The 17,574-nt window shown below is 34.8% G+C and overlaps 1 protein-coding gene across 7 annotated transcripts in view; it reads right to left on the bottom strand.

Moving 5' to 3' along the window:
* Positions 1 to 969: 969 nt before the first annotated feature.
* The window catches only part of HELZ (helicase with zinc finger), a 249,829-nt gene continuing 233,224 nt past the window's right edge, over positions 970 to 17,574 (bottom strand). For all 7 annotated transcript variants that reach the window (XM_072645466.1, XM_072645464.1, XM_072645471.1 and 4 more), the window contains 2 exons: positions 10,387 to 10,639; positions 970 to 3,410 (listed from right to left, as the gene is read on the bottom strand). In XM_072645466.1, the coding sequence (XP_072501567.1) occupies positions 3,079 to 3,410; positions 10,387 to 10,639 (585 nt within the window). In that variant the 3' untranslated portion in view covers positions 970 to 3,078. The remainder of the gene's footprint in view (positions 3,411 to 10,386; positions 10,640 to 17,574) is intronic.

The following is a 17,574-nucleotide window of genomic DNA, read 5'->3' as shown; positions in this document are numbered from 1 at the left end:
TCTACATGAAAATTTCATTTCACGAAACTACTAATTGTTAAAAAAGACATGATGGCTTTAAAATTTTCATGGAGAAGTAAAATTAAAAAGTAAAATGAATAAAAATTCTTCTTGGCAAGAAATAAGAGAAACTTCAGAGTGCTACAAAGAGCAGAAGAAGTACAAAGACAAACAATTTACCTCATTTGAGAACAATCTGCCCTGGAAAGACAATGAACTTCGTAGCACTTGGTACTATTGAAGGGCTATTGTCAAGGATACTCCTGCCCTTAATTTAAGTCTAATAGCTGAAAGACTTAACCTGATGATATTTATATTTCCAGATTTTATTTTATTCACAGGTGCTTGTATTACTTCTCAAACACCAGACAAACAAAATTAACAACATTTAGAGAACGCAGCCACACATCACCCCCAAAACTGTCTTGGGCTTTTTGTTTTTTGTTTATTAAAAACATTTGCTCAATTTTTTTGGAAGCTACTCTGCACTCAATAACATAATCTACTGGAGAATGTGGTAGGAAAGTGGGTATTAAATAGTGATGATAAAGGTTAAAGAATAAGCTTGTTAAAGGTTAAAATAAACTTTCAGTGCAGATCCCTGAAAAAAAAAAAAAACTAGATGGAAACAGCAGCCTTGGCCATGAAAACAAACTGAAAATCAAGTATCTGCTACTGAAAAACATTTGCACTACTGGGATATTGTATTATATGTGCTTAAGATACATACATACAAACATACATATGTGTGTATATATATATATACATGTATACCCATATATACAAATATATATACATACATATTGCAAAATTTATGAAATAGCACTTTGAATGGATCTGTGATCTCAACTTTTACAAGAGCTTCTTTATCAGAAGCTTTGATTATCAGTATATTTGCATAAGTTGGTAGGACATGTATGTGGTCTCCTCCAGGGAAGTAGTTAACTAATCACAAATAAACAAAAATTAGCAACTGATTTTTTTAATGTTCAAGTATGGTAAACAGAATAAAGAGATTACTCCAAGAGCTGAAAACCCTGAAGTTACAGTGCTATCTTAGTACTATGGAAATGCATCTGAAATCTAACGCATTGTAGTCTTGCACATTTTATAAGGACATCATCACAGGCTAGAAAATTCACATTCACAAATAACTGCAGATCAGGAACATAAAAATTCCACATTTTAAAATTCTTATTATATTTTGGAAATGCTCACCATATTTGACAAGGGTTGTTTTTATTATTTTACTTTTGGCTACATTATTGTTCATAGGAAATAAATTATATGGCTATGTCTGCTCATTTTGGCTCATCAATGGAAAGGGTGTTGTACCTCATTGACCTACTATTCCAAATGTGATTTATACCAATCCTTCAAAATTGTCCAGGCCACTGAGTATGTGTTGGTTACTCATTATTTTCAGGGTGAAATTGTACTCACTGCTCATTTTTTCTGTAGCTTACTGACTTTCCACTAAAGGAACTCTCCAACTCTAAAAATAGGCAGAGATTACACAGACTTTTGGTTAAACAGAAGTCCACTCAAAACAAAGAAATCAAATGAGAGAAATTATTTTGACCCTTGCTTCTTCTCAATTCAACTTCATAAATGTGTTTCTATAACAAAGGATTGTCAATTCAAAAACTTGTCCTTGGATAAGCAAACACTTTTTGAATGGTTTGCTATGTGGACTAAGTTGACTTGTGATGCTTCTCATTCTCATCTTCTTAGACAAAAACATTAAAATTTAGGGCATTACTTCTAAAGGGTGGACAGTGTACAAGACCACAATGTCTAAAGGTTAAACTTTTCTTTGGATTTTGTCCAAAAATTCATTTAAAATGTTTTATAGGCTGTGAAATACTTAAGATATCTATTACAATTTTATCTTTAAGGAAAAATAGATGGAGTGTTTATGAAGAACTAACTCACATGAAAACACAAGGATCATTTTCTGTAATTATGAAAATTTAGCCAAATTTGGATACAACTTTGGCAAACATTATACTTCTTCTTCAGTGATATTCCTCAAACAAAATAGTTAGCAAATATTTGAATTTCCATGTATAATGTCAAATTTTAATGTAAACATCAAATAATGTACCAAAAGTTTTCCTGGAGAAGAAAAAAAACCAAAGTGGCACAATTTTTATACCACTGGGAAGGGGAAAGGGGGAAGTCAAATTACAAATATTTATACAAGCAGAGTGGGGGGAAAGACCCAGGTATTTTTCTAAACTCACGCAGTTTTTTTAAAAAATAATTATTAATTCTACTAAGCACCAATACCTAAAAATTATTTTCAGCTTCATGATTCATTTTTAAAAATCTATCAACTTAACATTAAAAAACAAGCCTGAAATAGTAGCCTGTCCAAAAATAAAAGAGGGCATTAAGTACACCCATGCTTTTCTGCATATTTAAAAAACAGTGGTATACTCAATGTGTCTGCAAAGAATACTTTTAACTCTATCCTACAGTGGATGGAGATTACAATACCACATCATACAGAATCTAAAACTATAAAAGTCTTAGAATGCAGCATCCTTTCACAAAAAACTGATAAAACTGAAAGTATTTAGAAGATGCTGCCCCTTTATTTAAAAAAATTAAAATGAATTTAAGCAAAAATAACATACATTTGTACATCAACTGGCCATTTCTGGTACAGAAACCCAGCATTGTATACTAATGTTATTGAATAAATGTAAATGCTACTTACAATTTTTTTTCCTTTTTAAATACAATTTAGACAATTTTTTTCTTTTTTTTTATAGTTGCACAATTAACCTTTTAGCTGCTAGCTTAATGAAACATACAGGTAATATGACACAAATTTAAAAATATTTGTTGTTCTACATAAAAGCTGTCAAAATTCTGACACATTGAAAATGCAAAATAATGGGATAAAGTTAAAAAATTAGTTTCAAGTCTAGCAGCAAAAGCATTAAGGAAGGATATATATTTACTAATATAAACAAAGGAATAGTTGCAACTACAGGTGAAGCCCAACTATATTAATCCTAGTGACACAAACAAAAAAAGGAAACAGATTCTCTTTTTTAAAAAAACTGATTATTTAAAATAGGAATAAAAGCCATTGCTACCTGATGAACTACCTAAACTAAGTTCCTGAAACAGAGACAAAGGGTCACTCTTCTTTTTCGTCTGTTCAGGTGGAGGTTTGGGCTTTGGAGGTGCCCGTAGAGCACTTGCGTAGGACATAGTAGGTTTATTCCCCCCAGAACTTGGCTGGCTGTTGTTATTTGATTCCACAATCTGCTTGTTAGGCATGAGGGGTGGGAACTGGCCTAAATGCTGCAACATGCTGTAGTTGAAGGAATTGGACAGCTGAAGGTTTTCAGATTTCAGGTGATCTTCAGAGGATTTCAAGGGCTTTGAAGGAGCTAAAATCAAAGAAGAAACAAAGCTGATTAATGGCAGGTGCTCAAGTTATAAACCATTTGATTATCTCAAATATTTGACAATTTTCATGTATTCTTGGACTTCTGTAACAGTATAAAAGACAGACCTTTGTGACATAATGTAGAGAAACTGATAAAGATGGAAAAATATAAACAGTGTTGGAAGAGGCTTTGCAAAAAACAGGTACATTAATATATTGTTGCTGGAACTATAAATTGGTCTAACTATGGAATTATGCTAAGAAAATAACTAAAACATCCATATCCTTAGTCTCAGAGACAACACTGCTAGGAGTATACCCTAAAGAGTTCAAAGGAAAAAAACATCAAAATATGAATGGCAGTACTTTTTGTGATAGCAAAGAACTGGGAAAAAAACAACAACTAGATGCCCACTGATTACTGAAATAATGTGATATTAATTATAATAATGTAATTCAGTAATATTCCTGGGCCACAAGAAACAAGGAATATAAGAAAATTCAGAAAAGTGTAGGAAGACATATAAACTGATGCAAAACCAAGAAAACAAAATATATATACATATATATATCTATGTATCTCCTGGATTTCATGAAGTTCAGAAACTCATCATTCTCCATGATAAAATCTATTCTAAAACTTATACCTCATCAACACACCCTAGCCCTGGGGTCCCTTCCTCCCTCTGATCAAAGAGGGGGGAAGGTGGACATTGGAGAGGGCATTAACCTCATCATTTCCTACCCAGCTGCCCTCTTGGATCTCTTAATATCCAGAAATTCATCATTCTGCAAGATGAAATCAATCTGAAATTCATAGCTCCTCAGCTCATTTCCCACCCCTTTGTGCCCCAGTATCCTTCCCTCCCTTAGCTTCTTTTTACATGTTGTCTTCTCCTGGTGTGTAGCACAGTGCTTGGCACATAGTAAGCACTTAATAACGAATGCAATGTAAATGGAAAGGACAAAACAAAAATGAACGTTGTAGAATCATAATGACTTCGTTTGGCCCTGGAGTAGAGACAGGAAAATGTTTCCTATACAGAGATAGAGATGATGCGTATAAATTCAGACATGGATAATGTGCTGATTGGTTTTGTTAAATTGCACCTTTTTTAATATCAAAGTCTTTGTCAAAAGGAACAGCTTGCTGGATAGACAGTTTCACCTCTGATGGTAGAAAGGGTACATCTGGAAATAAAGGCATTCCTAGGGCCTGTCCCATGATGAGTGCTTAATAAGTATGAAATGATTTGAATGCCCCAAACCACCACTAAACTGTTTCAAAATTCCTACCATTTGCTGAGGCTAGCTAGTCAACCTTCTTTTCCATCACATCCCCAACACATGCCCTTTAATTCCAATGAAGTCACTTTCCTTAGATTATGACTTACAGATACATTCATTCCTTGAATCCCTTGCTTATGTCAAGTGCTACCCTCATTTGGGATACCTACAGCTCCCTCCTCCACCTATCCAAATTCTTCAAGCTCCACTTTCTCCATAACATGAGAGGTGGCATAGTTTAAGTGATAGGGCACCGAATTTGGAACCAGGAAAACTTGATTCTAAATCCAACTGCTTCTCAGACACTTACTAGCTATGTGACCCTGGGCAAAAAATCACTTAAACTCTCTGGATCTTTGTTTCTCATTTACAAAAAAAGGGGGCTGGATTTCATGGCCTCTTTTGTGAGTCACATTACTGGGAGGCATGAGTTAACTCCTCACATTTCTACAATACCAGTTAGGACTCTTGTGAGCAAAGAAGCTACACTGTAGACCTGGAGTAATTGAGTTAATTTTACTTTCATGTAGATGGATCTAAGAACTAGCTATGGGTACTTCATACAAGGAAGTTATAAAGTAAGCTCTAGTACTCTGATAGAGGAGCTCTTGAGTCCCTGAAGAACATCATTGCTCATTGTTTTTAACTTCCTTGCTTATGGCTTTTATATGTTTTTATCTTTCTATGAATTGTTTTTTAACTACCTTGGGACTTTTGCTTGAATATATATGAATATATTTTTTTAATGGATTCCTTATTTGATTCTCAGGCTCTGAGTGATCCATTCTACCAAAGACAGAACGAAGATGGGGACAGCCTTTAAAGTCCCTTCCAGCTCCAAATGGTCCTATAATCCTATGATTTAGCCTGAGAGGGGCATTTAAAATTATTTAGTCCAACCTCATCATTTTATAATGGAGGAAATCAAGGCCCAGACTCTTGCCCAAGGTCACAGAAATAGTATGCAGAAGGACTGTGAATTTATATCCTCTAACTCTAAATCCAGTGTTCTTTCTGAATACCACAATATTTCTTGTCTGATTACTCCAACCTTTATTGCTCTCCCCCTCCACAGAATTCTTTGTTAGTGAGTCAGGGAGAGTTATATTCTGTACCAACCAACTTATACTCTCATATTACTCATTGCTATTTCATGGATGTTAGTCGGATCTCATCAACTAGACTGTCAACTCTTTAAAGAGGAAGGAAAACCTACAGGATTGAATATGTTATGCATGCAATATATACCTGAATGGTTGGTTGGGGAAATGATTATCAAATACAGTGATAGCTTATTAATATTTGTTATTCAGATTTTAGGCTATTATTTTGGAAGGACAAAGAGGGCAGAATTATTTTTCTCATAAATATTACTTGTTAACTTAATAATACTGTGTAATATTTAGATATTTAATATTCAGATATTCAAGTGGATCTGTGATCTCAACAATTCAGAAGTCTCTTCCAAAGGTGCAAATCACAATCTATCCATTCCTGCTCATCTTGTGCAATGCATATTTCATGCCTCCCTAAAAGCTGACTACTGAAGGTCCTTCTAATATGCTCTAAAAAGACCTTAATTTAGAAAGGCCAAAGTTATCTAATACAAACTGGGCTGTCACCATCAAGACTTCAGTTTTGTCACTGAATTTCAGTGACTCTGGAGGAGTGACGCTAAGGACTTTGCACAGCTCTGCTTCACTTAAATCCAATTCACACACAAATCAAGCACCATCTTGAAGTCATTAGTACTCTTTAAGAACAAAGGACAAACAGAACAGAATAGGCCTTCCTCACTTTCTCCCAACATGAAGGAGGTACTAGTGAAGAATTTTGGTTGTACACCTGTTATCCCTCCATTCTGTCAAATGCCTAGTCCTTCTTTTTCAATGATAAAATTCTCTGATAAAATCTTTTACTCCTCTACTTCTTTGGAATTTCTTGTTGGTTTTATGTTGCAACCTGCTCACATCTGTCATAAGTTTTACATTGCCCACTGTAGGGAACTCATTCTTAGTTCTTCAGAGACAGTAATATTCTATGTCTCAATGTCTTTTGTTTTTCAGTAGAAGAGCTTGGCAATTTAATGAAATCAATATAAACCACTGTCCTCCTTCAGCCATCATCCTGGGAAGCAACCCCTATGTAAATAAACCTGGAAGCTGCTCCTATAGCCAAACCCATAGAAGACCCAGAAAAGAAAGTTCTTGTCACCAGCGTCCTTGGCATCATCAAATGGTTGACCTTCAGAAATAAATGTGATTTTATCAGTGGAAATGACATTAAAGAAAAGGCTTTACCATCTATTTTGCCGCTGCACCCTAAGGACCAAGAGACCTTTCCATCTGACTTGTAACTGAAACCTTCCATTTATGTTGTCTTTCTTCATTAGAATGTTAGCTCCTTGAGGCCAGGAGTTTCCCCAGTATTCAGCAGAGTGCTTCGCACATAGTAAGCACTTATTAAGTGCTTCATCCTCTTCAACTTTGCACCAAACTCTGTCTATCTGTATTGTCTGTCCCAGATATACTATTGGACTGGATGTTGAAATTTAGTTAATAGACATTCTTCATCCACTTGGTTTTTCTTGTGTGGTTATGACACATACAAACTCTTTTAAGTGTTTACAGATCTTTCCTAGGAGGCTCTGCAAAGTTTTTGGGTTTAATAAAATTAGCACATGTTGTATGCAAATTGAAGCACCCACAAGGAACCTTTCTTTGACCTGGACTCTTCACTAGTTCTCCTCTATCACAGAGGCAAATACCATGGGTGAGAGCACTCATCTCCCTATTTTTATGTCTCACTCAGTATTGATTATCACTGAACATGATTATTTCTGTTGTTATATCTTTCAAATAATCTTGATATACGGATGACTAAAATTTTGCTGTAAAAGAGCCTGTAGGGAGGAGTTTTGCTCTACCAAATCAAATGTCTTTTCATAATCAACCAACAATAATCACAATGAGAAAAAATTTAAAAATAATAATCACAATGAGAATTCATATTCTCTCCATCGTGTTGTGAAATGGTAAAGATGTAGTCCAGTGCTGAATGCTGTCTGTGAAAGCTCATGAGTGTCTTACTAATATACTCATTGAGGATGCCTTTGATTCATATATAAATAACTTTCACAAACATTTTGTATAGATAGGAGAGGTCACCTTTTTCATATTTAATAAGGTCTGAAGTTTTTTTTTCCCACACCATGAGTAACTTCACCTGTTTCTGACAGTTTATATACTGAACTTTCAATGCCATCACAAAATTATCACCTGCAGTATGGATCTCTTGTACATATATTTGGTCCAATCCAATGCTTTCTTGATCTTTGTTCTTGTTAGTACCATTTCTACCTCCTTTTTAGGTACGTTTGGGACTGTGACTAATATTACAGCCTGAGAATGGCCATGGCTCCACCATCATTCATTAAAAAAACAGTGTTGTTAAAATAGGTTTTCAAAATCTTTACCATATCTATTCTGTTCGGAGTCCTCTTTCCATTTTCATTATTCAATGGTCAATGAATCCTTTTGCTTAGTTGGTTATTGAGGCCAAGCTTCTTTAAATTAGTTTTACCTACCACTGCTTTTCTCTACTTAGCTTATCTCTCAATTCTTTTTTTAAAGAAAATGCTCAAGATATAAAGGGTAATCTAGAAGTCTTTCGGCCTCTTTGATTGCATTTTCCTAACTCATGCTTTCCCACATATTTTCCCTCATACTCACCTTTTCCCTGAAGTCACTGAGTACCACAGGATATAAGCTGATTTGATTTAAAGGGTCTTCTTTTCAAATTCTTTGTAGAATTTCTCTACCGTTTCATTTTCAGCAACTGATATTAGTGCATAAACTGCAATTATTTTAAAAGGGGTCTTTTTTCTAAATACTTATTAGTAGTATTGTAATAAACACTGAACAAATATCCCATAAAATGCTCATTTTTATTGCCTCTGAGTTTATGCAAAACAAAACTCATTCAGTCAATTTCTTTTCATTTTGTTTCAACTTCTATTTCTTTCTGATTTTGTTTATAACAAGAAGGTCAAGATCGATGTAATTTAGTTCCTCCACCAATACTAAAGTTTATTGATGGTCTAAAAAGTGTTTGATTCTTAATAGTCTCTCTCTGCCACTTCCCCCATCATTCTGCTATGTCACTGCTGAAGAAGAGGATCGCACAGGGAGAAAGGTTATTCATAGGTTGCCATGACCAAAAAAAATCATCACCAGGTGGCCAGCCTGCCATCAATGTGTACATCTGATATATTTTTAAACTTTATAAAATTATTTAAAAATCTTTTCCTTAGTTATGAATCTTGCCTATAGCTTTTTATCCAAAATCTGACTATGGTTATGCTAAAATTTTATTTAAAAAAAAAGGCCATTCTTTTTTAGAGGATTAATTTATCTTAAAATCACTGTAAGAATCTAATGAATATATTACACAAACACAGTTGTTCAAAAATTAGCAAATTTTATTTCTTTGATTAGTATCATCATTTAGTCATGTATCTACTTTTTTCAGTTTCAAAAGGGTTTAAAATATATCTCTGCCTTCAAGACTGTATTTCAGGAAAAAATAAATTACTATAAAACTTCATTAGTCATTTGGAATACTTAGTCCTGTGCTAGTTGTAAACTACAGGCTTGCTTTAGCAAACTAATAATGTAAACAAAAACATCCATTTACTTAAGAGAACTACATTTTAGCACCGCTGAAGAATCTTAGCACAAGTAGAAACTAATGCTACTTAAGCTCGTCCATCAGCATGCTAACACTTACAAAACATTCCCATCTATTAAATAAAGCAGAATCACCATTCTCCATAAACTGAACTTGAATTACTGTATTATACTTAAAAAATAATAAGATATAATTCCTATAAAATATTCTTTCCAGGATGGCTGTGCAGTCACCGATCTTAATTATATAGATCAGGATGACTGGAGATGGCCCTGGATGCAGTGGAAGACCTTGGTCTTTTCACACGAAGATCTTTAACAAGTCTCAGTTTAATTAATTCAGTGATTATGGGAAACAAACATATGCCAGGTTTTTCTGTGTCTCAAACTTGTTACCTTGCTGTTATTGTTGCTTCAGCTGTCTTCAACTCTTTGTGACCCCATTTGGGCTTTTCTTGGCAGAGATGCTAGAGTGGTTTGCCATTTTCTTCTCCAGATTATGTTACAGATAAGGAACTGAGGCAAACTGGGTTAAGTGACTTGCACAAGGTCACACAGCTACTAAGTGTCTGAGGTCACATTTGAACACAGGAACTCTAGGTCTAGCACTTTATCTACTGCCTCACCTTTCTGTTATAAAACTATTGTTTTATATAATAATGGAATCTACTATTTTCTCATTAGCTAACTTTTATCATTTATTTGTATTTGTATTATGTTTAACTGAGTTTTCAGGTGTGAGTAATTCTCTCTTATTTCAAAGTACTTCCCTGGGACTCAGTCATTTTATCCATTCAGTAACAAGACAGACACCAATTGGTTTCAGCATCCAAGGAAGAATTGGCATGTTTTGTCTTTATTCCATGCATAAAATATATAAGCCTGACTTAAGCAGCAACTCTACCTCTCTAAAGCATAGCTAATCAGATGAGATACTGGAAGTGGAGATAAAAAGAGAGAGAACTATGAAAGACTAATGGAAGCTAAAGAGGCTTGCCTTACCTAACAATTCTCTGGATGGGGCTGTTCTGCTGGATCCATTGCACGGAATGTTTTGCTGTGGAGCAGATGAGGTGGTATTTACCCACAGCTCTGGTGATGAATAGTTGAGAGAAGACTGGTTATTATGGTCCTGACGCTCTTTACACTGAGCAAGACTGTCTTGAGGAGTATTTAGCTCTTCAGAACAAGGCGGTACTGAACTAGATGAAATTCTTCTTTGGTACAATGGCCTGCCTGGTCCTCGTGGTTCATACTGCATGAAAAAGGACATTTTATAAATTAATACAATGCATTTCCCTCATTTCTTTTTCTTTTAAGTTCACTACTTTCTTTTATGCACACCAACTTTTCTATATTGGCATGTTCCAAAAGTCTTAGTGAACTTTTGGGACATCCTGAATTAGGAAACAATTCTTTAAGAACATTCATTTTCAATATTCTTTTTCAGGAGTATACAATATCAAAGACACTATGGTAAAATAGAGCACTTGGCTATCAAAATATAAGGATTCAATTACAGGGGCTTTAATTTGGTCTTCTTGTGATATTGGTCACATCATTTAACTTTTGGAACCATAGTTTCCTCACCCACAAAATGAGGGGGCTGGATGTGTGAGGTCCTCTAAGACTTCTTCTATCTGTAAAAATCTTATGATTCTATGTAAAACCAAAGAGTGAAACAGTAAGGGCATACATCTGCATCCTTATGCCATGAAGACATTTCAACTCAATATACCCAATTAGTTGTTGAATCTTGTTAATTCTATCCCCATAAAATCTCATTGATAAATCACTTTCTGTCCATTCAAATGGCTACTATCTTGGCTCAGGCTCTCATCATCTCTAGCCTGGACTATTGCCTCTTTATATCATCTCTTAATAGGTCTCCCAGTCTCAAGCCTTTCCCTCTCCCTCTAATCCAACATAACTGCCAGTATGATATTCTTAATTGATCAGGTCACTCCCAGCCTCAGTAGTTTCAATGGAAACCTTTTTCTTCTATAATAAAATTGAAACTCTTCTGCAAGGCATTTAAAGCCTTTAATAACCTGGCTTCAACCTATCTTTCAAGGTTTATTAGACATTATATACTTTAGGATCAAATATAAACTATTTTGCGTCAAATTTAAGTGCTTTACAACCTGACACATTCCCATCTTACCTTACCAGTCTTTCTACCTCTTTATTCACCTCTACATACACTCTGAAATTCAGGGACAAAAGACACCTTCCTGACTATCCCTTGCACCAGACAAGCTATTTCTCAACTCTGGATATTTTCAGTAGCTGTTGTCATACCTGGAATTCTCTTCCTCCTCACCTCCACCTCTTGGCTTCCCTGGTTTCCTTCAAGTGCCAGCTAAAATTCTGCCTACTGCAAGAAGCCTTTCTTAGTCCTCCTTTACACTTGTCATTACATCCCCTCTACGATTATCTCCAATTTACCCTGCATAGGTCTTCTTTGTACATAGTTGTTTGCACGTTATACCCTCCACTGGATTGTAATACTTGAACAGGAACTATTTTTTGCCTTTCTTTGTATCCCTAGTGCTTAGCACAATGCTTGGCTATTATAAGAGCACTTAATAAATGCCTAACTTGTTAACTGACTAAGCCAACAAAATCCTCTCCTACTTTTACTTATTTTATAGTATTTGTTCCTCAAAGACACAGAAAACAGCTAATCAATTTTTCACTCATAAAACAAATCTTCATATATTTGAAGATAATACTTTCCTTCCCCTTTTTTCTTAGGCTTAATATCCTTCTTTCTCTAAATTTCAGTCACAAAATCTATCTACTATTCCTTTAATTCATTTGTTGCATTCTCTTAACTATATCCCTCTCAAAGACCTCTGTCTCTGAGAGGGGTGACATGGACTAGTAAATGGAGTACTCAGTAAAGAGCTGACTCATCAGTGCACACAGGCTGGATTACTTCTTGAACCTCATATTCATTTTAATAAACCACAGAATCATATTGGCCTTCCTCCCAATCAATAACACAAAAACACATACCAGTGAATTACATTCAGTATGTGATCCACCATCATTACCAGAGCTTTTTCTTCTATACGTATGCCTAGCCAAGACTTCACCATTACTTGTTATTCTTTGGTCTAGAAATATCTGCCTTGTAGAAAGGTGAGGAACTAAAGGCTCATATTCTGACAGAGAAGTTTGATTTGTTGGACTCATTTTGCTTAAATTTGTTTTGTTTACAAAGAAGATTCAATATATATTAGATATGTTAGAAAAATTTTGATGGGAAAAAGGCAGAAATAAAAATTACTAGTTAAGGGAAAATATAAACAAAATGGTGCTAATAGCAAATAAGAAAAAGGGAAGAGCAATGACTAAAAAGCTGGTTTCAGTGTTAGGAAGATCTAAGTTCAAGTTTCACCTCATACTGCTGTATGATCCTGGGTAACTATCAATACCCCAGGCAGCTAACACTGTAAATTGCTGAGACAGTATGGATCTGCACTGGAGGAGGAAATTTTCTCATTCAGAGTTCCCTAGGCAGCTAGATGGTGCAGCACTGGACCTAGAGTCAAGAGAAACTGAATTCAACCTCTGACATTTGCTAATTATGTGACCTTGGGTAATTCCCTCAAATCTCTGTCTGCCTCAGTTTCTTCATCTGTAAAATGGGGGCAATAACAGCATCTACCTCACAGAGCTGTGAGAATAAAATATTTGTAAAGCTCTTAGAAATCTTAAAAATGCCATATAAATGCTAACTACTACCACTATTATTATTACTATGGAAATCACAGGCCTGGTCCAAAAATGGCAAATAAACATAGCAACTTGAACAACTCTCTGATTTTATCCTGCTTTATATGACACTTTCTCTCAAAGTCTTCATTTTTCTTGAGAATTAAATTCACTTAATTTGGCATAATTTCAAATTAGCATGTTCACAATTCCTTTATCTAGGTCATTAACAAAATTACTGAACTTCAAGAAATCGCCTGACCCAACTCAAAAATAGTTAAGCCAAGGAAATTTGTGACATAATGTACAACATACAACATATATACACATACATATATGTATGTGAACACATTAAATTACAAAAGCTTTTCAAAAGCTTTTCAAAATGAATCATTAAGTCCTAAAGAAAAATGAAGTTTTCCTTTTTAGCATTAACATTTAATATTTTAAAAATCTAGGTACTAGACCATCATTGCCCACTAGAATTTATATTATAAAATCTACCTATGGATACCAGAAAACAAATACTCATCATTCTCTTATTGAGAGAATTTATTTAAAAAGAAAAAATTCAAAGCAACAATCACTATAAAATACTCCAGGTAGTGTCAACAAGCAAATACCAACCTTCTGTGGTTGCTAGTCAAAAGTACCTACTTCTTCTCAATCCTTTTACAGACAAAAAATGCTATAAATCAAAAAGCGAAAGTTGGCATAAGAACAGGTAACAATTCTAATCAACCATGGCATAGCAATTCCCCAACTGATAAATGGCCAAATGGTATGAATAGGGAGTTTTCAGAGGAAGAAATTAAAGTTATCTATAGTCATATGAAAAAATGCTCTAAATCACTATTGATTAGAAAAATGCAAATCAAAACAACGCTGAGGTGCCACATCACACCTCTCAGATTGGCTAACATGACAAAACAGGAGGATGATAAATGTTGGAGAAGGTGTGGGAGAGTTGGAATACTAATTTATTGTTGGTGGAGCAGTGAGCTAATCTAAACATTCTGGAGAACAATTTGGAACTATTCCCAAAGAGCTACAAAAATGTGCATACCCTTTGACTCAGCAATACTATTTCGAGGACTGTATCCCAAAGAAATCATAAAAATGAGGAAAGGATCCGTCTGTACAAAAATATTTATGGCAGCTCTCCGTGTGGTGTCCAAGCACTGGAAATTGAGGGGATGCCCATCAATTGGGGAATGTCTGAACAAGTTGTGGTATATGAATGTAATGGAATACTATTGTGCTATAAGAAATGATGAACAGGAAAACTTCAGAGAGGCCTGGAAAGACTTATATGAATTGATGCTGAGTGAAAGGAGCAGAACCAGGAGAACACCGTACATAGTAAAAACCACAGTGTGCAAGACATTTTTATGGTAGACTTAGCCCTTCACAACAATGCAAGGGCATAAAATATTCCCATAGGACTCGAAGCAAAATGTCATCCATATCCAGAGAAAGAACTATGGATTTGGAATGCAGAACAAAGCAGAGTATTTCCTCCTGTGTTTTCTTTTGTTTGGGTTTTTCTCATGGTTTCTCCCATTCATTGAATTCTTATATGCAACATGACTAATGTGAAAATGCGATCAATAAGAATGTATGTGTAGAACCCATATAAGATTGCATGCCCTCTTGGGGAGGGAGGAGGTAGGGATAGGGAGAAAATCTAAGACTTATGGAAGTGATTGTAGAAAACTGAAAACAAATTAAAAAAAAAACCAATGGCATAAAAAAAATCCAATACATTCTCTAAATTAAAAGAAAATATATTCAGACAACAGGGAATCTGTTGATATTTAACAGGTCCCATAGTAGATGGCCTTGAATAATGAAGACATTAACAAAGATTTATAAACGCTTCACTGAAGCATGAAATTTCACTTCAAAAATGTCCTGTGAATTGCTTTCATCAACGTCTTTCAAGTTGTTGAGATTCTTGTTGCTGTTGTTTTTATATGAAATGCACAATACTGTAGCCATGACATTTAAAGCAACAGTCCTTAAACTTTTTTGTGTCATGAACTTCTTTGATAGCCTGGTCAAATCAAATCAAGACGCATTTATTAAGCTCTTATTATGCATCACACACTGTGTTAAACACTGGGGATACAAAGAAAAACAACATTTGATGAAACCTTTGGACCCCTTCTCAGAACAATGCTTCTCAATGCAAAGCTAATGCCTGCATGGACCCCAGACTAAGAATACTTGCTTTAAAGTTTCAGTAACTGGATAGATATGACATTGAAGGTTAGCAAAAAAGGTCAGAGGACAGCTTAGATGATGTAAGAGGCATGAAGAAATGCATATTTTGGGGAAATAACCTTTCCTGAGAGTAATTTAAGTAGAGGAACTGCATCCTGACTGCACATTTTCATCACCTCTCCAATAATGAAAATTTCATTGCCTCTCTACTGTGATAGCCTCCTTATTGGTTTCTCTGCTTCCACTCTTTCACCTTTCCAATTCACACAGATGATGTACTTAAATAAAGAACAGGTCTGACCATGTCCTTCCCCTGCTCAAGAAACTTCAGTGTCCCTAAGACAAAATATGAACTCCTCTATTTAGTAAAAGCCCTTCACAATGTGACTTCAGCTTGCTTCTCTAGTCCTCTTACATATTACTCTCCCTCATTCATTCTACCTTCCAGTCAAACAGGTCTACTTACTATTTTCCCCTTATATGACATTTCATTTCCTTTTTCTATTGTGTCTTTGTTTTAATATACATGGAATATCATTCCTTGCTAATTTCACTTCTCATTATCATCAGCTTCCTTGAAGGACCAACCTTAGAGACACCTCCTACATGAGATCTTCTCACTGGAAATTACCCTGTATCTATTTTGTATTTATCTTGTATTTACCTACCTCAATACAGGATGTTTTCCCCAAATGGCATGTAAGCTCATTGAAGAAAGGCTCTACTTCTGTTTTTGTATCCCTAGCATATGGTAGACACATAATAAATGCTTGTTGCAGATAAAGTCGAAATGGGTGCATGATTTAGACATAAGGGATGGTACCATATGCAAATTAGGAGAATAAGGAATCTATAGTCATATAAAGAAAACACTCTAAATGACTATTGATGAGAGAAATGCAAATTAAAACTGAGGTACTACCTCACACCTATCAGACTGGCTAATATGACAGAAAAGGAAAATGATAAATGTTGGAGAAGATGTGGGAAAACTGGAACATCAGTGCATTGTTGGTGGAGATGCGAACTGATCCAACCATTTTTAAGATCAATTTGGAGCTATGCCCAAGGGCTATAAAACTGTGAATCCCCTTTGATCTAGCAATACCACTATTAGGTCTGTACAATAAAAAAGGGTAAAGGACCCACATGTACAAAAATATTTATAACAATTCTTTTTGTAGCGGCAAACAAATGGAAATTGAGAGGATGACTATCATTTGGAAAATGGTTGAACAAGTTGTGGTATATGAATGTAATGGAATACTATTATGCTATAAGAAATGATGAGCAGGCTGATTTCAGAAAAACCTGGAAAGACTTACATGAACTGATGCTGAGTGAAGTGAGCAAAACCAGGAGAACATGGTATATAGCAACAATGTGCAATGATTAACTGTAACAGACTTAGCTCTTCTCGGTAATACAATGATCTAAGACAACTGCAATGGAAAGAATTGTGATAGAAAATGCTAACCACATCCAGAGAAAGAATGAAAAAGTCATTTTTGGTTTTTCTTTCTTGTTATTTTTCCCTTTTGCTCTGATTCTTCTTTCACAACATGACTAATGTGGAAATGCTTAACATGATTGTACCTTATGGCCTATATCAGATTGCATGCTGTCTTAGGGAGTGGGCAGGGGATAAAGGGAGTATGGAAGGAGAGTGGGAGGGAGAAAAATATGGAACTCAAAATTTTACAAAAGTGAATGTTGAAAACTTTACATATAATTGGAAAAAAATAAACATCATCAAATTAAAAATAAACAAGTAAATGCTTGGTTGAATGAATACAAAGCAATAAGTTACATTTACATAGCTTCTTTCTCATAATTAGCTTAGTATCTCATTCATTTTGTGAAACTTCCCAGAATCACAGGCCCATAGATATACAGAGCTAGAATCCTCAGAGCACACTGATGAAGCATATCCAGATTAAGTACTGCATCTTTTCTCCATTACTTCAAGTATCTGTGCCATACTTTCTGGGGTTTTTTGTTTTGTTTTTAAGAAGAAAATGTTCTTTGTATAACATTCATAGCTTTTTCAACTTCAAAATATCTGTTTTAAACATTTTATATAGTGTTGTAAATGTTACCATGACTGACATTAATTAAGGTATATCAAATATGCCTATCAATGAATAAAAATAATTCACAAATATCACAGTAATTGTTATCTAAATTTCTAAAGATGCAAAGTAGAAACTTTCAGTTATTTTAAACATTAAGGACTTATAG

The sequence above is a fragment of the Notamacropus eugenii genome, chromosome 2 (genome assembly GCF_028372415.1).
Source record: "Notamacropus eugenii isolate mMacEug1 chromosome 2, mMacEug1.pri_v2, whole genome shotgun sequence".
NCBI classification, from domain to species: domain Eukaryota; kingdom Metazoa; phylum Chordata; class Mammalia; order Diprotodontia; family Macropodidae; genus Notamacropus; species Notamacropus eugenii.
The sequence above is the reverse complement of the archived record's forward strand: the minus strand, read 5'-3'. Positions and strand labels throughout refer to the sequence as shown.